Raw genomic sequence first — 24,671 nt, 5'->3', positions numbered from 1 at the left:
AATTTCTTCTTTAATTGCCTGATTGACCCATTTATTCTTTAGTAGGATGTTCTTTAACCTCCATGCATTTGGAGGTTTTCCAAATTTTTCCTGTGGTTGATTTCAAGTTTCATAGCATTGTGGTCTAAAAGTGTACGTGGTATGATCTCAATTCTTTTATACTTATTGAGGGCTGTTTTGTGACCCAGTATGTGATCTATCTTGGAGAATGTTCCATGTGCACTCGAGAAGAATGTATATTCTGCTGCTTTAGGATGAAAAGTTCTAAACATATGTGTCAAGTCCATCTGTTCCAGTGTTTCATTCAGGGCCATTGTTTCTTTATATATTTTCTGTCTAGGTGATCTGTACATTGTTGTAAGTAGAGTATTAAAGTCCCCTGCAATTACCACATTTTTACCAATAAGACTGCTTATGTTTGTGAATGTTTTATATATTTGGGTGCTCTCGAATTCAGTGCATAGACATTTATAATTGTTAGCTCTACTTGATGGATAGACCCCATAATTATTATATAATGCCCTTCTTCATCTCTTGTTGCAGACTTTAGTTTAAAATTTAGTTTGTCTGATATAAGTATGGCTACTCCAGCTTTCTTTTGACTTCCAGTAGCATGTTATATGGTTCTCTATCCCCTCACATTCAATCTGAAGGTGTCCTCAGGTCTAAAATGGGTCTCTTGTAGACAGCAAATAGATGGAGTCTTGGCTTTTTTATCCATTCTGACACCCTATGTCTTTTTGTTGGAGCATTTAGTTCACTTACATTCAGAGTTGTTGTTGAAGGATATGGGTTTAGAGTCATTGTGTTATCTGTAGGTTTAATGCTTGTAGTGATATCTCTTGTCCTTTGTGGTCCTTGCAACATTTCACTCTAAGAGAGTCTAAGTCTAAGAGACTGAGAGTCTCTCTTAGGATCTCTGGTAGGGCTGGTTTAGTGGTGATGAATTCCTTCAGTTTTTGTTTGTTTAGGAAAACCTTTATCTTTATCTCTCCTTCTATTCTGAATGACAGGCTTGCTGGATAAAGGATTCTTGACTGCATATTTTTCCTGTTCATCACATTGAAAATTTCCTGCCACTCCTTTCTGGACTGCCAAGTTTCAGTAGATAGGTCTGCTACTACCCTTATGTATCTACCCTAGTATGTTAAGGCCCATTTATCCCTAGCTGCTTTCAGAATTCTCTCTTTATCTTTGTATTTTGTCAGTTTCACCGTGATATGTCACGCAGAAGATCAATTCAGTTACGTCTGAAGGGAGTTCTCTGTGCTTCCTGGATTTCAATGTTTGTTTCCTTCTCCAGATTGGAGAAGTTCTCAGCTATGATTTGTTCAAGTACACCTTCAGCCCCTTTCTTTCTTCTTCTGGAATTCCTATGACATGGATATTGTTCCATTTCATTGAATCAATTCTCTAATTCTCCCCTCATGATCCAGAATTTTTTTAATCTCTTTTTCTAAGTTTCTTCTTTTTACATAATTTTGTCTTCTGTTTCATCTATTCTCCCCTCTGCCCCTTCAATCCTTGCTGTGACCTCCTCTATTTTATTTTGCACCTCATTTATAGCATTTTTAAATTCATCATTACTATTTTTATAGTTTCTTGGTCTCTGCAGCAATAGATTTTCTGCTGTCTTCTATGCTTTTTTCAAGCCCAGTGATTAATCTTATGACTATTATTCTAAATTCTTGTTCAGTTATATTGTTTAAATATGTTTTGATCAATTCCTTAGCTGTCATTTCTTCCTGGAATTTCTTTTGAGGAGAATTACTCTGTTTTGTCATTTCGGTTAGTTTTCTGTCCCTCATGTGTTTTAAAAGCTTGTTATGTGCTCTTCACCTGCAAGCACTACTATATTAAAGAAGGGTCATACACTGTCCAGGGCATGTCCCTTCAGAAGACATTTTTTGGAGAGTGTTACTTGCTCTCTGTTGTTGTGTCTTTGGTTATTTATCTCCCTTCTCCTAGTGATGTTTTGAACCCTCCACCAGGTGTGCTTTGATTATTCGTTGAAGTAGCCCTGGAAAGGAAAACAAACAAACAAACAAACAAACAAACATAAAACAAAACAAAAGCATGCAAACACACAAACAAAAAACGCAGAAACAAAAAACCAGAAACACCAGCTACAAGTAAACAACAGGGTAGAGGAAGTGCTGATAGAAGAGGCCTTATCCCATACAAAGAGAGAAATGACAGGGGTGGCGGGGGCAGGAAAAGAAAGAATAAAAACTGACCAGAGAAACTATACAGTTTAATCCAGAGAGAGAGAAAGGAAAATAAAGAAGGAGGCGGGGAAAAAGAAAAAGAAAAGAAAGTTATCCAGACAGAGAAACCATATGGCTTAATCCAGAGAGAAAGAAAGGAAAATTAAGAAGGAGGCAAGGAAAAAGAAAAGAAGATAAAGTTGTCCAGACAGAGAAACTATACTTGTGGCTTAATCCAGAGAGAGAGTGAAAGGAGAATAAAGAAGGAGGTATGGACCATGTATCAAGAGAATGGATTAAATATGTGTGCTTAAACAAACCAACAACTAGAGTAACCAGACTAGAGGAGGGAAGAGACAAGAAGGAGAAAAGGAAAGAAGAATGTATCTATATAATAAAAATTGTTGGAGAGTTAAACCAGGCAATGGAACAGTGCTGATCTGGAGGAGGGACCGTCTGGTTAATCAATGTCTATCCCTCTCCAGTAGATAGCAGTTACCAGGCGAAGAGGGGCATGGTTTGGTGTAGACAGTCCTGCCTCCACTGTGGGCCCTGCTGTCTGATCCCTGAGACCCCACCTTGGTGGTGGTGGGGAGAGAAATGGTAACCCCTAGTCTCTTCTCCATGGAGCCAGTACCCAAACCACTCTGTTTGAGCCATCCTCACTGTGCTGTGGGTGCAAATGAGGCAGTTTGTTCCACTCAGCCGATTCCCATGCCCTGGAGCTTGGCTGGGATTTAAACTCTTGCTCTGCATGCACTGGTACTGGGGAAGTGCTGCTCCACGCTGCCCAGTATGTGGTCCCTGGCTGGCAGATGCATGCAGGCTTTGTCCTGTCTCACAGCACTCCAGGGAGGGGATCACTTTCTCCCACTGCGGACTGCACCTCTGACCTAGCCACTGAGCCCAGGGCTGGCTCCCCTCCTCCCCATGTTCATGATCCAGGCAGCTGGCTCCAGTCCAGAGAAATCCCTCAGTTAGAGATTGGATCTTTCCCCGTCAGGGTCAGTGTTTTTTTCTCTTGTCCAGATACAGTCCTATGCTTCGCCAGCTGCTCATTCTCTTCCCTTTGTCTCTCCACAGAAGGGTTCCCTTCCCTCCATTTGTTTTATCTCTCCCAGTTTGCAATCACACACATATGACCTGTCAGTTTGTCCCAGTGGGTCCCTGGAAGCACGACTGTCTCTTTTCCTCCTGGACTCTTGGGATTCAAAGGCCTCTGGTTTCAACACTTTGTTTGAGAGAAGAGAGAAGTTCAGATCCCCCTACTTCTCTGCCATGTTGGCTCCTCCTCCTTCCAATGTTTGTCTTTTAATTGAGAAAACTAACTCATCCACTTTTTTGTGTGTTAACTGGTATTTAATCATATTCCTATCATGTTTTGTTTTTTGTGTGTGTATCCTGATAAATATGCTCTATATTTCTTTTGCATTATCACATTTTAGTCACATTTTTTGCTGATATTTTAGAATTTGTTTATATTATTTTTAGTCTATTATATTTTTAAAACTTTTCCCATTATTTTGGTGCCAACTTTAAGAATGAAAGAATTTGTGAGATCCTCCTCCTATCCCTAAATGAAACAATTAGGTAAGCACATGGTCCCCTTCATCTTCCATATTTTGTTCAATCTGTATTATTGGTTACAGATATTCTAATGTTTACATTATGAATATTGTCTTTCAAGAACTTATTCTTGACATTTATATTAAGCTTCATGAGCATATTGCCAATAATAATTATTTAGGATAAACTAAGTTTTACTGGGTTTATTTCTCACATTTCCCCCCCTCTCTCACTCTCTTCTGGATGTGTTCCAATTAGGTTTCTATTTTTTCATTTTTATTTTTTTGAAATGTGAGGTCAACATAATATTCTGGACCTCTGGGAATGTATATGCATACCTTTGATAAATCTCTACAGTGTTTGAACAATGTTTAAATGTAAATGCCTTTAGCCTGGCCATGCTTTCTAGCTTATCACAATTTCCATGTGCTCCCTTCTGTCTACTTGATCTACCTACCTGCCCTGCCACTTTTGTTTATAAATTCTATATAAACTTTCTTAGACCACATGCAATTTTAAATATTCAAGTGTTTAAAATATGATTCCAGGCTCTTACACTCTTTTCTTTCCTGAACTTAGGCTTTGGAAGATCAGGTGTGGGAACTCTTGCAGGAAGCAGACAAGACAGCTGAAGAGAACAAGGATCAGAGTCAAGTCTATGATGCCATGGCCAACACCTTGGGTGAAGCATGGACAGCGCTTGTCTCTATGCTTGAAAAAAGAAGGGAGCTCCTCAGGTTGACCTCTGAATTTTTTGAAAATGCCTTGGAGGTTTGTGTTTTAAAAAAGTACTTTCTTCACTTCAGAGCTAATGGATAGCACTTCTGAAAATGTTCTATTTCCACAAACGGACGTTGCAATCACTTTAAAAAATGGCAGAATGACTAAGTTATATATAATGCATTTAATTTTTGATTGCCAAAGAATAAAGTTGTTAATATTTTAAATGTAGTCCTTCAAAAAACACTTTTAACCATAACTATAAAATTAAGTAAAATATTAAGTAAAAATGGAAACTCTTATTCATAAGTCAGTATAATTAGTAAATCAAACAATTATCCCTGGTTACAGGATTATTGGGAAATGTTGGTGTAATGTGTTCTTGTTGACTAAAGATGGAGGATAGAGTTTCTTTGGCTATTTACCAAAAGGCAATTGCAGAATATTCTATGGAACATTTGACTTGTAAGCATAGTATTTTATAGAATGCTTTCTTAAGGCATATAGTTGAATTCCATAATTTGAACTTATTAAAAATTTAAGTAAAAGAAAAAGTCCTGGACCTAAGAAGGTCATTTCTTCCTGTGACTTTTCTTGAATTCTGAGATTTTTTTTGCAGTTCCCAATTTCAAAATGTGAGACTCAAAGAACATTATCAAAAGAGCTGTTGTATTTGGTGTAAGACAGTTATTGGAAATTTCACTTTTAACTTCTCTGTCAAGTGGCAGTACATTCATTTTGATGTGAGAGCACTGCTTCATTATGATAAAGCACTAGCTTTGAAAAATATGACTTCTGAACTCAAAATTCGGGTCTTAAATCCAAAATAATGAAGGAAGAAAGATTAGTAAGAGAACATAAAAATTGGGGTAGGCAATCTCATGCATCATGAACTTGTTTAAAAGTAAAAACAAGGAGCAAAAACCTTATTGTAACTTTTAAGGTTTGTTTCCTACAGTTTGAATACAGAAGTCCAACTACAATTCATTTTATAGATCATCTTGAGAAAAAGTTTCACACATAGTTTTCTTTCCTGAACAGAAACCAGGTGAAATGCACCTCCAGGGGTCAAATTGTAGATACATCGGATTCATTCCATCTAAGTAAGTGGGGTATAGATGTCAACTGCCCTTGAAATTCAACTCATTTGAGCCCAGGAAATGATCTTCCTTCAAACATTAGGCCCAATATTTGTTTCTCACAAGGTAGTAGCATTAATGCTAGCTGATTTTCTCTGTGATGAGAAATTATTTCCAGATATTGCATGAAGTAAAAGGAAATACTAAGTCAACTCATAATTTAGCCCAGCACTCTGATTTCTACTGAAAAGATACTGTTTCTTGTATTATCCTGCTTCCAGTTTTGTGGGTCACTTCATACTAAGCCGAATGCAGACTCTTACATAATCTTTCCTGCCCCTTCTGTATGCTAAAACTATTGTCATTACTTATTTAAAAAAAAAAAGATGAGAATAAGGTCTTTGCAAAGTGTCCCACCATTGCCACTTCTATCCCATGCAAGATGCAAAAAGAAAAGTGGGCAAAAGAAAATACCATCAGGTAAAAAAAAGTTAACAGAACTTTAGAGAAAACTTTTCTGAGTAAAGCATTGTTTGTTTATTTATTTATTGTAATTTCAAATAACAGTTGAAATATAGGTATAAGTTATACAGTGACTCGAAAACTTTTTAGTGTTCTAAAGAGAAAAACCAAATCACCTTCTAGAGTTGGGTTTGTTTGTTTATTTGTTTGTTTGTTTGTTTGTTTGTTTTGAAGCTTCTCTTCAAAGAATACCCTCAAGGGGCACGTGGATAGCTCAGTCAGTTAAGTGTCCCTCTTGATTTCAATTCATTATGAAATGAGCTCATGGGTCATGAGAAGGATCACAGAGCCTGCTTGAGATTCTCTCTCTCCCTCTCTCTCTGCCCGTCCCCTGCTCTCTCTCTCTCAAAATAAATAAAAAATAAACATTTTTTAAAAAACCCAAAGAATACCCTTAACATAAGCTATTATAAATGGAATGGATTAGAGATGTAAATGATGTGTGGATAGGATCCTCTTATTGAATTATGATGCATAAAGTTCCATAAGAAATGGAATTACTTCTTATTGCATGGTTGATATTTATTACAGGACTGTTTCAGACGCACAGACTTAACCATTAGACAGGTTATTCTCTTATCAAACACCAAGCTAACTTTCAGAACATTGTCCATAAGTGGCAGTGGCTGGTATCACTAGATTGTTCTAACATGATGGTGGAGGCCTTCTCCACATTTCCAAAGAGGGCATCCTCATTAGTCTGTCTTCATCATTCCATGCATTTATAACTGGATTTTATGTGGCTATTATAATAATCAAAATACAGCACATCTCGTTAACTGGATAGTTACATAAAAATATTAAAAATCATTAAATTCATAGATGATAATTTGGAGAAAACTTGAAAAAGAAGCATGTGATAAGCTTTTATGTCTTTTAAAAAAAATGTTTTATTTATTTTTTAGACAGAGAGAGTCAGTGCATGAGTGGGGTTGGGACAGAAAGAGAGAGGGAGACACAAAATCCAAAGCAGGCTCCAGGCTCCAAGCTGTCAGCACAGAGCCCGACACAGGGCTCGAACTCACAAACTGTGAGATCATGACCTGAACTGAAGTCAGTTGCTTAACCAACTGAGCCACCCAGCTTTTATATCTTTCTCACTGATACTTTACCTTTATGAATCAGTTCAATACCTAATCCACAGGTCAACAAGTTGATTGAAATATTCTTATAAACTATCATAATTACCTTTAAATCTGAGCGTTAAAACTATTATCTAGCTAGACTACCACTATGTCTACTACCATGGATATACTGCACTGGTAGAACCAGAGATGTTTTACCCTCTTCTAAAATTTGTTTCTAAGATTATTCCCCTGCGAATATTAATATCACTTCAGATACCTCCCCTTCATATTTCCTCCAAGGAGAAACAGAAAGACTGGTCATATTCGTCACCATTTAGGATGTCAAATTGCTTCTTGTTTTTTGAAACAATGGAGAAGTTTTCCATTTTGCATTCTTGCTATATCTAATTTCATTTTTATTTATATAAAGAATACATAAGATCATTGATAAAAATGCAAACAAAATTACAAAGTATATATTTAGGAGGTAAAATGCATTCCCCCATCCTAAATCTCCTTCCTTCTTATAAAGGCAATCCTTTGGTTTATATCTTTTCAAATCATTTTTTGCACAAAAATATATATTTTTATTTTGTGTAAGAAATGGGATTAGACATTGATTCTCAGTCTTTTTGAAATGGCATTAGACTTGTGTTATTTTGAAAGTTACATTTTTTTGGTTCTAGGTCTAATCACAGAGGAAAACATTATATTTCAACTTTCTTAAATTATATTTACTTATAATTACATAGGCTACTGGTTTACCAAACTTTCATTGTTTTGTTTTTGTTGTTGTCAGCAAGCTTTCTGGTTATTCTTTGATGAACTGCTTTACATGTTGAAAAATGGCTGCTTAGACACAATAATTTTAGTTGACAATTCCAATAGACATTTATCGGTAAACTAGTTAGATTATTTCAGCATATATGACATATTTCCAAGTATGAAAGGAATACAAAGGAAGGAGAAGAAAATTTTTACTTTGGCACTTTGTAAAGTGGCAACGTGCAAACACACAGCCTCATACAAACACCCTAAGCCAGCACGCACTCACACAAACACACACATCATTATACAAACACACACATTTACAGTCAACTAGGCCATGAATTAATGAAAAACTTGTACAAATAACCCAAAGTGGCACATTAATTTTTATTTTTTCAAATGTCTTTCCATTGTATTTCTGTTGTAGTTTGCTATTAAAATAGACCAAGCTGAAGATTTCCTCCAGAACACCCAGGAGTTTGAGAGTGCCGAGTCCTTAAAATCCCTTCTGCAGCTTCATGAAAATCATACCAAAGGCAAGAAATATGTTTATTCCTCACCTAACCTTTTAGAGGTTTTATTATGTGTTCACATGAGAATGCTCACGCGTGACATCGTATTTTAAATTTGTCTGTTTATACCTCAAACTGTTCCAAGAGAGGTTAAATAAAGCTTTATTTTTGGTCATCTGTTTGAGAAAAGACATAGTTGTAAATGATTCTAAGGGGATGTTAGAGGAATAGCCTCCAACGATTTGGTTATTCAACCTGCCACATTTTATCTCCTGAGATCAGAGGCCATTTCTACCTTGTTCAGCCTTGTATCCTCAGCATCTAGCACAGTGCTGGCACATGGTGGATCCTCATGAAATATTTCTTATTGACTAAATGGTTGAATTCAGTGAATATTCCTTCTCAAGGTCAGGAAATGAAGAGCAGTCTTCAAATAATAGCTTTGGATAAGGAAAATACCGTTTTCACTATTACACTTATTTTTTAAAAAGAGAGTAGAGGAAGTCTACAATTTGGTTGGGGCATGTATACATTTATTGGTGAGTAACCTCCGTGCTTCCCGTGGGTCCCTGTTATACCACCCAGCACACTGTGTAATAACAATTTATTTCCATATTTGTCTCCATCACCAGATTGTGAGACTCTGGAGGGTAGGTATTAGTACATCTCTGAGTCTCTACGATGTAGAATAGCATCCAACCCAAAGTATGTTTATTGAGTGTCATTTGTATTTAATTCCAGTGTAAGACACAACACAATGATACAAACCTGAGGAATAAACAAGGCACTACATTAAGGAAGAGACAGTTGGTTCTAAGCTCTGAAAGATCACAACTAAGCCCTCCACTTTTCCAGTGGTCTTCTTACAATGCACATAATACCTAAGAATACTCCTCACAGTAGCAATCGTATTATTATTTCCTTGTTCTTAAGTGTTTTATATATATTTTAAATGTGGCTGACATATAGGTTCATTAGGGTCCATTATACTATTTTCTTTACTTTTGTATATATTTGAAAGTGCCCACTGAATGAGTTTAGGAAACACCATCCTGCTGCAGAACATTTGGAATATTTTAAAATCTTTTAGGAAGAAATATCACTCATGAATTTGATGCCAAGACTGTAACTTTGATACTTCTTAGAAATTACCCATTTGGAAAGATTATTTAGCAAGTTATAAAGTCACTTAAGCTATGTACATCTCTATCCATCTTGAATTTATTATATATACTTAAGAATGGCAAACTGTACAGGTATTTGTATAAAATCTACTTTAATATTAACTTGCTTAGATATAATGACAATCAAAATAAATAATAAAAAGCTATTAAATATCTACTTGCCTCACATCACAAGGCATTATGTCAGAAATGGGGATTTTATGTATGCAAAAATGCAGTCTTTAAAATTAATACACCATAGGGATTTTGTATTTCTTGAAGCTCATGATATTCTATCTAGTTTACCCTTGAGGAGAAATACATTACTTTGTATGATCAACTGGTGGAATAAATAGCTAGGAAAGCATGAACAATAAATAGTTAAGATGGAAGAAACCAACAGAGGAAGAACCAAAGGAACTGACAGAGGAAACTGAGGGAAGAATTGATCCACTTTAATGGGTAGCAGTAACAGACTGATTGTAGTCTAGGTACAGTTTACAAGTTATCTTTGGCCAGAGACTCCATTCCTGGTGGTACTATAGTAGTAGTTACACTATTTTGACAGATGTTGAAACAGAAAACCAGAAAAAGATTGCAAATGGAAATTTTGGATTATTATATGCATTCTGTAGGAACCAGAACAGGTTGGCATGATCCACCGTCAGTGTGCAATACCCTAGCACTTAGAGCCATACTTCTCTCTCTCATTGGAAAAGTCTAGTGTGTAGGAGCTAGTTATGGAAGGGAAGAAAATAAATACTATGTGGAAACCCTGCCACTTATCCATATTTCCTGTGTGTGTGTGTGTGTGTGTGTGTGTGTGTGTGTGTGTGTGTGTGTGTAACTTTTCACAATATCATAACAAACTCTTCAATGCAAAGGAAATACATATACATATAAATGGAGAAGCAAAAAGTAAATAAATAAATGGAGAAGCAGTCATACTGATTATCACATAGGCTATACAAATTAAAATTCTTCAGTTTGATACACAAGGCCCTCTATAACCTGTCTTCACCTCATTTGCAAGTTCTTTTTTTTCACTTCTATAAAAGAACCTGTTCTAGACAGATAATTCTTTTTATGCCCCTGCCTCTCCCATCTTATTCATGTTTGCTTCCATTTCTTTAAGAGATTTACTCTCATGTTCTCCCTGCCTCTTCCTGCTCTATTTGAATGATCCCATCCTCTTTTTGGTTCAAGTTGTTCTTGCTGTTTGTTGCTTTGCATAGTTAACTCCCGATCAAATTGCCCATTGCACATAATCACACCTTGCTTGCTCTGAGCAGATAATACCATCTAATACTTTATTTGACAGCTCTAGGTCATGTGACACAAACTACTTCACATTCTTTCTTTTTCATGTCAAAATCTCTCTCTCCAATATCTTCACTTATATCATTCTCTCTTCTAGATCTCCCCCCCGCAAAAAAAAATTGTCAAGTTAAAAGAGACAACTGGCACAACTACCACAGCCTAATTATTGCCACACAGTTAACTGTGGGATGTTAGAATGCTAAAGTAGAGTGCCATGGCTCTAAAGTAGAGAGCCTGACACGGGGCTTGAATCCACAAACTGCAAGATCATGACCTGAGCCAAAGTCAGACACTTAACTGACTGAGCCAACCAGGTGCCCCATCAAAGTCTTTTTTTATATCTCTAGAGGACCACTGATCTCTAGCACGTATATCTCTCTTAATTCTTCCCCCTCTTTTAATACTTTGATCTCATTCAAGCATTCTACAAAAACTGTTGAACATTTCTCCTATGCCAGTCACTATGCTAAGTGCTAGGAATGTTATCCTGGTCACTGTCCCCATATTGCATCGGAGCCTGGTGGCAAAGGGAGACAATAAATCAACTAACCAAACACATAAGTATAAAACTACGGTTGTGTTAAGAGCTATGAATGAGAGGAATATTGTATCATGAGAACAATTAATAGGGGGATTTGATTCAGTCTGGTTTATTCATTGAAGAATTGGCAGTTGAATAAGGCCCAAAGTATGAATAGAATAAAGGTAGAGAAGGAAGGGTTTGAGGAGAATGGTGTTCCTGGCAGAGGACACAGTGAAAAGTTCTGGGGCAGAAGGGAATGTAGCATTTGTAATGTATGTAAAAAGAGAGGGATGAAGAGTAGAAAGATTAAGAAAATCTGGAAGGGAAGATAGGGACCAGACCATGCCAGACTTAAATTATGTCAAGGAATCTGTCCTTAATTCTAAGGCTATGGGAAGCCATTGTTAGGTAGGTGTGTGTGTGTGTGTGTGTGTGTGTGTGTGTGTGTGTGTGTATGTGTGCGCGCGCGCGTGCACACACACACATGCATGCATGTGTGTGACATACTGTGTTTAGAAAAAAATCTCTCTGGCTAACTAAGGAGAATAGATGAATGGATTGGAGAAAGATGCCATTCAGAGGTGGCTGCACAAGTCCAGGCAATAAATAATGTTTTCTGTAGTGAGGACGAAGAGAAGTAGACACTTGTAGGAGACAGAGGGTGAAATTGACAGGTCTTGAAAATGAGGGAGAGGAATGTGTCATGGATGACTCCTGGGTCATAGAATTTAAACCTCATTAGCAGCCCATTCACTTCAGAACATAGAACATGTCAAGGAGAGCAGGCACCTTAACAGTATCACACCACTAAAACCTGACTGAAACAGTGCCCAAATCCCACGATCTCTCCCCTCCTGTACTGCATTACACTATCACTGAACTGCAGCATCCTATCATTTGGCAGTTAGTGCTACAGAAATTGTTAGGTTATGGTATCTGGCTAGTTGTATCACAGGCATTTTATGTTTACACATTTGAATTCCTTACAGTATAACTTATTGTTAATATAAAGGTTACATACATTTGAAATTCTACCAAGAGTCTGAATATTACTATAGAAGAGCTTGTTCATATCACTATTCTTTCTTCTTTCTAATTTTCTTCTAGAACTCTTAGAACGATCTCTAGCCCTTTTAAACAAAAGTCAACAACTCACTGACTTCATAGAAAAATTCAAGTGTGATGGACCTAATGTGAATTCTGAGTTGATTCAGGGAGCTCATAACAGCTGTCTGAAGATTGACAGCCTTCTTGAGCTTCTACAAGATAGGAGACGGCAACTAGACAAGGGTCTGAAGCAACAGCAGCAAGAACTGGGTCGGGTTCTGAAGATATGTCAGTGGGACCAGCAAGAAAATCAGGTAACTCAAAGGGGAGTTAATGATATCCTGACCTCAGCTAATGAAGTTTGGCTATTATGTGGATTAGATCTTTCCTGGGATGGTTCTTCAGTTGCCATGATCAAATTCCTTGGTCTTTGGTCCAAACTAATAGGTTGTTTTCTCACACGAGTTAAATGAAAAACAAAGGTTTGTATTTCCTGTCATCATAATATTGATTTTATAAATGGGAGAGTACTTATGGGTAGTTTTGAAAATGACTATGTTCTATTGTTGGATTCTCTTTCTCACATCCTTCTAGGTTACTACTTTTAGACACATTTCTTTGAAATTCCAAATATAAATTGTAGCTTTCTTGAAAGTTAGAGAGGCAGGATGATGCTGAACTGTATTACATTGCTGCTAATGTCAGTGAAAAAGTCTGTCAGCCCCAAATAGTGTTCTTAGAAGACTGGTCTGGTGCCAACGAAGGACTATGACCTTGGCCTGTAGCTAGATGTTCAATGGTTAGAAAGTGTTGGGGAAAGAGGTTCATGAGTTTGCATGTTTTTTAGAGCTCATTACCCCAACTGCAGGAGCAACTCTGATCAGTTGTCAATATTCTTGCCGCACATTCCATCTGTCCCAATTACTTGAGGCTAAGCATGGATAGAACTCTCTTTGCAAACCCCCAACTCAAATAGGTGGGATATTTATTGCATTATTTCTAATTGTCCCCATCCCATGCTTAAATCTGTACCAATTAATTGGAAGGAATTTTCAGGGGGAAATATGTGAAAGGAGGTCTCCTGGTCTGGATGTATGGGGAAGGGGTCCCTTCACATGTTATATATTGCTGCTCTGATCCCAATTAGACAGACAGACCTATGGCTGGGAGCATAGATGAGGCCAGGAAAAACTGGTTCTTATTTCAAACTGGAGAAATGAAGACTTAAATGATGATCACCCCTTCAACTAACACTTATTCTACTAACACCTACTCTGTGCCAGGTGCTATCCTACTGGGAATAACAACACACAAGACAAAGTCCTTTCCCTCTGGGAATTTCCCCTCTAATGCAGTTTCTCAACCTCAGCACTATTGACAGTTCGTGCTGGGTAACTTTGGAGGACTGTACTATGCATTCTAGGATGTTGAACAGCATTCCTGATCTCCACCCACTAGATGCCCACAGAATATCCTCATTGTGACGACAAAAAATGTCTCCAGACATTGCCAAATATCCCTTGGGGGGCAAAATTGCCCCCAGATGAGAACCATGGTTCTAGTGTGATTAGAAAGATACACCATAAACAAATGAAAATGATGTGTTATAAAGAAAATAAAATAGAGCAGTAAATTTATCTTGGGTTGGTCTACTTTTAATCAGAGAAAGCCTCTCTGAGGAGGTGGCATAGAGCAGAGACCCAAATGCAGAGGCCTCCATTCATACATTCTGCTGGAATTTTATTTCCTCCCCCTCAAGTCACCATACACTTTCCAACTCATCTCCACTTTTAGCACTTTGGCATAGACTACTGCCAGCTGCTGTCTTGTTTCTGCTGTGTTTTGCCTGTCAGCCCTCATCCACTACCCAGTTTACTTCTTTGCCCACCCCACCTTCATATCCTCATTATCCAATGCAATGGTCTTTTTACTGGTGATTCTGGCACAACAAAGGAAAATTAATGCTCAGGACAAGAATTAACTTAAAATTGTTTATCAGACAAATGTTTCCGGAGTTCCCAACTTCCCTGTCATAAATGAGTCTATTATAACACACTCTTTCTCCTTGTCCCTCTTTTCTCTTCCCTAATCCTGACCTGACACCATCTTCCCAGATCTCCTGTCCCCTTAAAGAACCCTTCCTCTTATGTCTTTGCATTGAGTTTATAACCCAAAGCCCTATCTCTAGGACTTACAAATTTCAAAATGAACATTTTAACTCAGACACATACTTAAGAGGAATATTGTCATCCCTGGAAATCAGAAATATTTTTTTTCAAAATGACTTTATTTATTTATTTAGAGAGAGTGTGTGCACAAGTCGGGAAGGGGCAGAGAGAGAGGGAGAGAGAGAGAATCCTAAGTAGGCTTGATGCTGTCAGCTCAGAGCCTGAGGTGGGGCTACATCCCACAAATCATGAGATCATGACCTGAGCTGATATCAAGAATTGGAGGCTTAACTGACTGAGCCACCCAGGTACCCCCAAAAGATGTTTTGATAATAACTAAAGTAAGGTATTGCAGAAGGTTTCTGACATGGTGAGTTCTCTAACTTTTGGCGTCTCATCATTTTTAGGAGGAGTATATGCTTTTATTGATGAAGTGCTTTTTAAAAGTAGACTTTAGGGGTGCCTGGGTGGCTTAGTTGGTTAAGCATCCAAATCTTGGTTTAGGCTCAGGTCATGATCTCCTGGTTTGTGAGTTGGGGCCCTGCATCAGTCTCTGTGCTGACAATGCAGAGCCTGCTTGGAATCTCTCCCTCTTTCTCTGCCTCACTCCACCTCTCTCTTTCTCTCTCTCTCTCTCTCAATAAATAAGCTAAAAAAATAAAAGTAGACTTTATTTAAAAAAATTATTTTAACATTTTATTTTTGAGACAGAGAGAGACAGCGCATGAGAGGGGGAGGGGCAGAGAGAAAAGGAGACACAGAATCCTAAGCAGGGTCCAAGCTCTGAGCTGTCAGCACAGAGCCCGAAATGGGGCTGGAACCCACGAGCAGTGAGATCATGACCTGAGCTGAAATCAGATGCTTAACCAACTGAGCCACAAGATTCTCCCAAAATAGATTTTATTTTTTAGAGCCGGTTTTAGATTCACAGTAAAACTGAGTGGGAAAATACAGAGTACCCCCTGTTCCCACACATGTACAATCTCTCCCAGTATCAACATCTGCACCAGAGTGGTATATTTATTATAATCAGTGAATATACATTGATATATCATTATCACCCAAAATCCATAGTTTATGTTATGGTTCACTCTTGGTACAATATGTTCTGTGGGTTGGTTAAATGTATAATGACATGTATCCATCATGGTAGCATATAGAATAATTTCACTGCCCTACGAATCCTTTGTGTTCTGCCTATTCATTCCACCTTCACCCTAGTCCTTGGCAACCACAGATCTTTTTACTGTCTCCATAGCTTCGCCTTTTCCAGAATGTCATATAGTTGGAATCAGTATGTAGCCTTTTCAGATTGACTGTTTACACTTCGTAATAATACATTTAAGATTCCTCCATGGCTCGATAGCTCATTTCTTTTTAGCTCTGGATAACATTCCATTGTCTGGATATGCCATGGTTAATTTATCCATTCACCTACTGAAGGACATCTTGGTTGCTTCCAAGGTTTGGTGATTATGAATAAAGCTGCTATAAGGATTCATGTACGGACTTTTGCATGGACATAAGTTTTAATTCATTTGGGTAAATACCAAAGAATACAGCTGGTGGCTCATACATAGTAAGAGTATGTTTATAAGAAACTGCCAAACCATATTCCAAACTGACTATACCATCTTGCATTCCTACCAGCAATGAAAATTCCTGTGGCTTCACCTCCTGACCAGCATTATCAGTGTTATCAGTGTCTCGCACTTTGGCCATTCTGATAGGTGTGTAGTGGTATTTTATTGTTTTAATGAATTTCATCTTTAAATTGGGAAAATTAACTGTTAATTCACAGAATTGTTCTAAGGGTTAAATGAAATAACATATGTAAAACACGTAGCATGTGGCACAAGAACAGACACTCAGATCGATGGAACAGAATAGAGAACCCAGAAAAGGACCCACAAACGTATGGCCAACAATCTTTACAAAGCAGGAAAGAATATCCAATGGAATAGACAGTCTCTTCAGCAAGTGGTGCTGGAAAAACTGGACAGCTACATGCAGAAAAATGAACCTGGACCACTTTCTAACACCATACACAAAAATAAGCTCAAAATGGATGAAAGACCTAAATGTAAGACAGGAAGCTATCAAAATCCTCAAGGAGAAAGCAGGCAAAAAGCTCTTTGATCTTGGCCGCAGCAACTTCTTACTTAACTCTATCTCTGGAGGCAAGGGAAACAAAATCAAAAATGAATTATTGGGACCTCATCAAAATAAAAAGCTTCTGCACAGCGAAAGAAACAATCAGCAAAACTAAAAGGCAACTGACAGAATGGGAGAAGATATTTGCAAATGACATATCAGATAAAGGGTTAGTATCCAAAATCTATAAAGAACTTATCAAACTCAACACCCGAAAAACAAATAATCCAGGGAAGAAATGGGCAAAAGACATGAATACACACTTCTCCAAAGAAGACATCCAGATGGCCAACCAATGCATGAAAAAATGCTCAACACCACTCATCACCAGGGAAGTACAAATCAAAACCACAATGAGATACCACCTCACACCTGTCAGAATGGCTAACATTAACAACTCAGGAAGCAACAGATGTTGGCAAGGATGTAGAGAAAGGGGAACCCTTTGGCACTGCTGGTGGTAATGCAAACTGGTGCAGCCACTCTGGAAAATGGTATGGTGGTTCCTCAAAAAACTAATATTAGAACTACCCTATGACCCAGCAGTTGCCCTACTAGGTGTTTATCCAAGGGATACGGGTGTACTGTTTTGAAGGGACATATGTACCCCAATGTTTATAGAAGCACTATCAACAATAGCCAAAGTATGGAGAGAGCCCAAATGTCCATCAATGGATGAATGGATAAAGAAGATGTGGTATATATATGTACAATGGAGTATTACTCAGCAGTCAAAAAGAATGAAATCTTGCCATTTGCAACTACGTGGATGGAACTGGAGGGTAATATGCTAAGCAAAATTAGTCAGAGAAAGACAAATATCATATGACTTCACTCATGAGAACTTTAAGAGACAAAACAGATGAACATAAGGGAAGGGAAACAAAAATAATATAAAAATAGGGAGGGGGACAAAACAGAAGAGACTCTTAAATATGGAGAACAAACAGAGGGTTACTGGAGGGGTTGTGGGAGGGAGGATGGGTTAAATGGGTAAGGAGCATTAAGGAATCTACTCCTGAAATCATTGTTGCACTATATGCTAACTAATTTGGATGGAAAAGAAAAGAAAAGAATAAAAAAAGCCCATGTAGCACAAAGTCTAGCATTTTAAGAGGCACTTAATAAATATGAGTTTAAGAGGCACTTAAATAAATCTGATTAAAATTTACAGTCTATGAATTCTTTCACATCTGGTCCACAATCTTTCCCCTGGGTTTGTCATTACTGTTGGTATATACATCGAGGTCTCTCAATACTGTTTAATTTTTGGAGGCTGCTCTAGGTAAGGGAAAGCTTTAAGAATGTATATTTGTGGTTAAGAGAACTAGCCTTTCAATTAGACTCCATTCCTAACAGTCTTCAACCAAACTCAATTTTAAAATAATAATATGGATAAATGTTATTTTTAATAAAATTGGCCAATAATTAAGACAGTCATTTTCTTAAGTATAAAATTTAGGCTCTTATTTTTAATTTTCTTAATATTTATTTATTTTTGAGAGAGAGAGAGGGAGAGTGAGCATGAGTCGGGGAAGGGCAGAGAGAGAGAGAGAGAGAGACAGTGAATCCCAAGCAGTTTCCATGCTGTGAGTGCAGAGCCTGATGTGGGGCTCAAACTCATAAATCGTGAGGTCATGACCTGAGCCAAAGTCAGATGCTTAACCAACTGAGCCACCCAGGCACCCATAGGCTTATCAGTCTTAAAACATCCCATGTTATATTTTCTCTTGTTAACACCAGTGACAACAGCTGGAGTAATTAATAAAGTAACTGGTGCTTCTTTGGGCTCGCTTGCTTGTAAGAGCACAGATCTTGGGTCCAGACTTTTAACTGAAAGCAGTTAAAGTCCTGGCTCTACCACTTACTAGCTGAGTAACTGAGAAAGTATTTAGCCTTCCTCAGACTCAGTTTCCTGTCAAATGTAGATATAATAGTATCTACTTCAAAGTGTTGTTAGGATCATCAAAAGAGTTATTATAATGCCAAGTGCTTAGAAGAGTGACTGCCACATAGTAATTGCTATATTGGTGTCAGCATTGTTTTGTCATCTTGTCTGAAAAAGATAGACATATTGCATATTTCTATACTCCTACCCACCTCCACCACCATGCTTAAGTAAAGACTATGCTTTTTAAAAATTTTTTTAATATTTACTTTTTTATTTTTGAGAGAGAGAGGGAGACAGAGTGTGAGTGGGGGGAGAAACAGAGGGAGAGGGAGACACAGAATCCAAAGCAGGCTCCAGGCTCTGAGCTGTCAGCCCAGAGCCTGACATGGGGCTCAAACCCATAAACCATGAGTTCATGACCTGAGAAGAAGTTGGACACTCAACCGACTGAGCCACCCTGATGCCCCTTAAGCAAGACTATTCTTGCATTAAAAGCTAGTTTCATTATTTGTCTTGAGTTCAAAAGGTGTCATCAAATAAAACTCACTTTTATAATTTCAACAGCCATTCTTGCTCAGTGGGCATTCAATTAGTAGTAAAACAAAAAGATAGTTGTATTGTTTTCTGCTTATGATTTAATAATCAAATTTAAAATTGTAGATGAGATCACTATCCACACAGATAATTTCTATTAGCATTTGGCATACTACGACCTTCCAGACCTTTATAAAAGCATGAGGCACAATCACAGGCACACACACATTTATTAAAGGAACACCTAACCAGACAAATAAAAACTAATGGAATTAACCTATACATGCTGTATTATTACCTCATTTTTATTTATTTTTTTTTCAATATATGAAATTTTATTACCTCATTTTTAAATTAAATTGAACAAGTAATAGGTATATTCTTGTGTCAAAAGTACAATAAATAATTTTAATATAGTATTTCACTATTTGAATGTAGCATAATTTTTTTCATTGAAGTAGAGTTGACATATAGTATTATATTAGTCTCAGCTGTACAACAGTGTTTTGACAATTCTATATATTATTCAATGCTCATGCTTACCAGGATAAGTGTAGTTACCGTCTGTCACGATATTACACAATTTAAATTTTCTTTTTTTTAATTAAAATTTTCTTTCTAATATACATTTATTTTTGGGAGAGAGATGGAGCAGAATCAGGGAAGGGGCAGAGGGAGAGGGAAACAGAATCCGTAGCAGGCTCCAGGCTCTGAGCCATCAGCACAGAGCCTTACATGGGGCTTGAACCAACGAACCATGAGATCATGACCTGAGCTGAAGTCAGACGCTCAACCAACTGAACCACACAGGTGCCCCAAGCTATTACACAATTTAAAGCAAAATCATATTGATGAGGAAGTAGAGTCTCTCTAGTTTCTCAATATTATAAGCAATAATTAATACTTTGTGTGTTTATAATTATGTGAACAAGGAAGTATTTTAAAATCCAGGTAGATACAAGCATAATTATATTACCTAAGTTTTTAAGTTTTTTGTTCTCTTTTAAAGTTTTGTTGATGCAATGGTGAATGAACAGTGGCAGCAGCAGCAACACCGAGTTGGGTGTGTCTCTGTTAGATAGTAATTGGGCTCTATAATTATCATGTTCCTGGATAATCTACCTGATAATCCTAGAACATTGTTGAACCATGAGTTTATACAGAGGCACATGCTTCATTGGAAGATAAAGATTTTTTTGTCAGGTCTGTACTTATTTTAAGGGAACATAAGAGCTGTTAAATCTTACATTAATAAAATTCCAGCTTTGTCAATCATTTTAACTACTTAGGAAAAAGGAAGATTAAGGGGAGAATTAGAGCAAAGATTACTGATGAATAATAATGTACATGTCTGAATATCTGATGCGTCTTCTCTCATAAGGGCTGTTTAAAAGGTACATTTCGTGCTTCTCTGTTTCTAAGTGCTTATGGCCTAATGCTGTGAACTATGTAGTTCAGCTAACTCTCCTTTGGAAAAGAAATTAGCCGACCAGAAGGGTGGTGATACAGGGTTTGTATCAGTCACAAGAAAATAGCAAATGAAAACCACATACTTTTCCATCTTAATTGGGATGTGATGGTCTGATAAACATAATCATAGCATGTTCTCTCGTTATCATTGTTTTTCAGATATAAAAATGTGCACTTGTTTTGCACTTAAAGATGAGCAGCTGGCTGACCTTTCTTCCTAACTCCAGCAGCATTTTATTTTGCAGATAATCTGCTTCATTAATGAAAATCAGAAGCAGCTTGGAATATTTCGTGCATAATTAATTATCTTGGCAAGAAGATTTATGAATGTAATTTTTCTCAATTGCTCCAATCAGGCATAAGTGAGACAAACAAATAAATTAAAACTAAGTTATTCATGATCTCTTTGTATAAGACAGTGTCAAGGACATCTAAAAGAATTAAGTAAGACATAAGGGCATATAATCTCTTTTTACTACCCAGATCACATATACTTATAAGATACAATTCTTTGCAAGAGGAAAAACTGGTAACAGAATTCACATTTGGAAGGTTTTATAATTTCAGTACCATGTATATCATAATCATGTAGCCATACGTAATCATATTCTTCATCAGTAGGCAATTAAAATGGCATCAAAGATGGCACATATAAGCACAGCCTCAGGGCATCAGCCTTGTACCTGGTGGGAAGCTGTAAAGCTTTTGTGTGGGTGTGAGCGTATACACTTACACACATACAAGTGTATTCTCCTTTGTATGATCCTATGTTGTAAACAGGACTTAGAGCTTGAACGGTTGACCAGATTAAATTAACATGAGGTAACATAAAAGTTACCTAGGTTAACTAGGTAACTGTGTTTTTTAAAAAAGTCTCTGTTTGAATGCAGCTTTCTAACACTGGCTGGCATAAAATCAAAATAAGGATTGAATTATCTTGGAGATACTGATATCTAATAGCTCAGCCCAGTAACAGACATACATGACTTTCTAGCCACTCATAGATTAAAATTTATCAGAGTTTTATTTAAAAAAAAAATTTTTTTTTTAGTGTGTGTTTATTTCTGAGACAGAGAGACAGAGAGTAAGTGAGGGAGACAGAGAGAGGGAGACACAGAATCTGAAGCAGGGTCCAGGCTCTGAGCTGTCAGCACAGAGCCCAATGTGGGGCTGGAACTCAAAAACCATGAGACTGTGACCTGAGCCAAAGTCAGACGCTTAACCAACTAAGCCACTCAGGCGCCCCCATCAGAGTTTTATTTTAACACATAGACGAGCTCTAGAATTTACTCTAAGACATGCCAGCAGTAAATGCAAAGTATCTTACAGTACAGGAGAAGCATATGATTTTACAGCAATAGCAACCCCTCCTAATAAGAATGCATGCTAACCGGTATTGCTTTCAAAGACACTGCATGTCAAAGGCCATGACAGAGGGACTCTGGTGCAGATAGCATGGATATCAATTCTAGCTTTGACATTTACTAGTCCCTTCTACACTTCAGTTTCCTTTTCTGAAAATGAGGATAATAATAGTATTTATACATTTTTATAGATTTTCTATAAAAAAATGACATTATATATGTAAAAATGTTGAGAGCACAGCTTAACATAAGGTAAGTGCTCAATAAATGTTCAGATGTTCACCATATCATTATATATATTGGTGGTCACTTTCTCAGCTTTACTGGATAATGTCTGCACATAAAATCTTACATGTTGGCCAGATCCCACACCAGTTCTCTAAATTACTAGGTAATCTTAGCTTTCCAAAATACTGTGATATGGAGGGAAAATAAATGCCACTTCATGGCTTGGTAGTGAGTATAGTTTCTTCAGAAAGGCAACTTTATTTGTAAGTTTAAAATTAATTTTTTCAGGGTGCCTGGGTGGCTCAGTCGGTCCAACTTTGGCTCAGGTCATGATCTAACAGCTCATGAGTTCAAGCCCCGCATTGGTCTCTATGCTGACAGGTCAGAGCCTGGAGCCTGCTTTGGATTCTGTGTCTCCCTCTGTCTCTGCCCCTTTTCTGTTCGTTCTCTCTCTCTCTCTCTCTCTCTCAAAAATAAATAAACATTAAAAATTTTTTTTAATTAAAATTAATTTTTTTCTAACTTTTTTACCCTTTAGCTATTTTTTTTAGCTCATTTATACTTCTTATGGTTGATTATGTAATCATTAAGCTTTGTCATTTCTAAATACTGTTCAATTGGCTTAACAACATTTTAATTAGGAACAATTATTTAAGCCCCTAAATAGTCACTAAGAGGATTGGGGGACACACACTGTGACTAAATGGCACTCTCTGCAGTGGTAGGACCGGCGATAAAGCTGTTTGATATGGGTGCTCGATGGGAAAGGCTCCACATGGATCCCTGACCCTCAGACCCTTCCATTGTGTGACAGAGTTCGCTGCTGCTACTTGAGCTGTCTGCTCAGCCCCATGGCTGCCTGTGATCTCCTTCTACCACCCCAATCTCTTTTTCTTCCCTGCCCCTGGTGCTGAAGATTGTTGGCTTTCCTTTTCTCAGCACTGCTACCACCCCAAGCTGGCCAAGAAGTGGGACTCATTCTTTCCTCTTCCCTCATTCTCATGGTCCCCAAAGACAAGTAAAGGGTATGATTAATTTTAATGATTTTTATAGGAAGATTTATAAGCAAATAAGATAAACAGCACATTTTGAAAGAATGACAACATCTCTTAAAATTGAGCAGTTATCCTGTCAATATGAGAGTTTCTGACTTTCAGTTTTTCCAACAACCAAGAATGTAGGCCAAAGCTTCAGTGTCAAATCTATTTGTCTGCGTGGCTTAGAAATGGGGAAGGTAATGTGAGAATATCAAACTTTGGTCCCACTCCTAAGTAGCCCTATCATGTCTTTTCTTTGTCTCTCTGTCTCTGTCTCTCTATCTCTGTCTCTGTATGTCTCTCTATGTCTCTGTCTCTGTCTCTCTCTCTTTCTCACACACACACAGGGAATATAATTAACTCCAGGGCACTTATGGTAGAACCCTAAGTTATATTGGGAAAACTGTGCCTTAGATATTTTTGGCAGTAATGCACGTTGCTGGGACACTAGGCTAGTCTCTGTTTCCTTTCTTGAAATAAAGACTTTCTTCTACTACTGGGAGGGTTTGCCCCAATGAATCAGAGGTAATGCTAGAAATAAAATTTAGGCCCAGACAGGTGTCCACTGTACTGATTTTATCCACTGGACTAAATGGCTTTCTGTCATTAAGTAGTTGAAAGTAAAGAGCCTACATAAACACAAACAAGAGTTGAGGCCAGTCTTGGGAAGGGAAGGGAGGAAGTCCTTAGTGCCATTTTTCTTCTGTATAGATGTGAGAAGAAAAATGTTACGTCAACACAAATCAGAATAATCAAATACATAAAATTGTGACTCCAGACAGGGAGATAGATTATCTCCGAAGCTGTTTATAAAGTAACAAGTTTGCTTCATGGCAAACAACACCTTTTAGCTTTCCTACTACCCACAGTAGAGGATACTGGGATTCCATAATTTGTTGAGGAGATACTAATACCTTCCAGTTGACTTCAGTAATTCATGGAGGGCTTCCAGATTCCACAAAAGAAACATTGTGAACTTTATCCTCCCAGAATCTCTGGAGATGAAGGCCAAATAATCATAAGCCAATAGTTAGTCCCAGAATGCATCTAAAAAGAAACCCAATCCATGTTTTTGGGAGTAATTCTTCTTTCTTCCCCTGTTCCCAAGTCCTCAGGTACAAAAATTAGCAACATGGCTTTAGTGCCTCTTTCCCTAGTATACATTATCACCCAATGGAGCAAATGGATATTTGAAGTTTGGTTATTGCCTAGTTAAATACAGAGCACATTTGACCATATTGCATAGTACAAAATAATGACTACTGGTTTCCCTACTGTAAAAAAGAAAAAAAACCTTATGGGAGATAAAAATCGTTGTTATAATACTAGCA

General features: G+C 37.5%; 1 protein-coding gene across 10 annotated transcripts in view; it reads left to right on the top strand.

Annotated features, from left to right (window-relative positions):
- Positions 1 to 24,671, top strand: part of CCDC141 (coiled-coil domain containing 141) — a 232,049-nt gene that overhangs the window by 76,075 nt on the left and 131,303 nt on the right. For 8 of the 10 annotated variants that reach the window (XM_027055390.2, XM_027055389.2, XM_027055388.2 and 5 more), the window contains 3 exons: positions 4,353 to 4,544; positions 8,357 to 8,465; positions 12,555 to 12,808. In XM_027055390.2, the coding sequence (XP_026911191.1) occupies positions 4,353 to 4,544; positions 8,357 to 8,465; positions 12,555 to 12,808 (555 nt within the window). Of the gene's footprint in view, positions 1 to 4,352; positions 4,545 to 5,547; positions 5,597 to 8,356; positions 8,466 to 12,554; positions 12,809 to 24,671 lie in introns of those variants that run through there. The other 2 variants (XM_053215386.1, XM_053215387.1) reach the window with 2 other exon arrangements.

The sequence above is a fragment of the Acinonyx jubatus genome, chromosome C1 (genome assembly GCF_027475565.1).
Source record: "Acinonyx jubatus isolate Ajub_Pintada_27869175 chromosome C1, VMU_Ajub_asm_v1.0, whole genome shotgun sequence".
Lineage (NCBI taxonomy): Eukaryota > Metazoa > Chordata > Mammalia > Carnivora > Felidae > Acinonyx > Acinonyx jubatus.
Note: the sequence above shows the minus strand (reverse complement) of the source record. Positions and strands in the feature narration are given on the sequence as shown.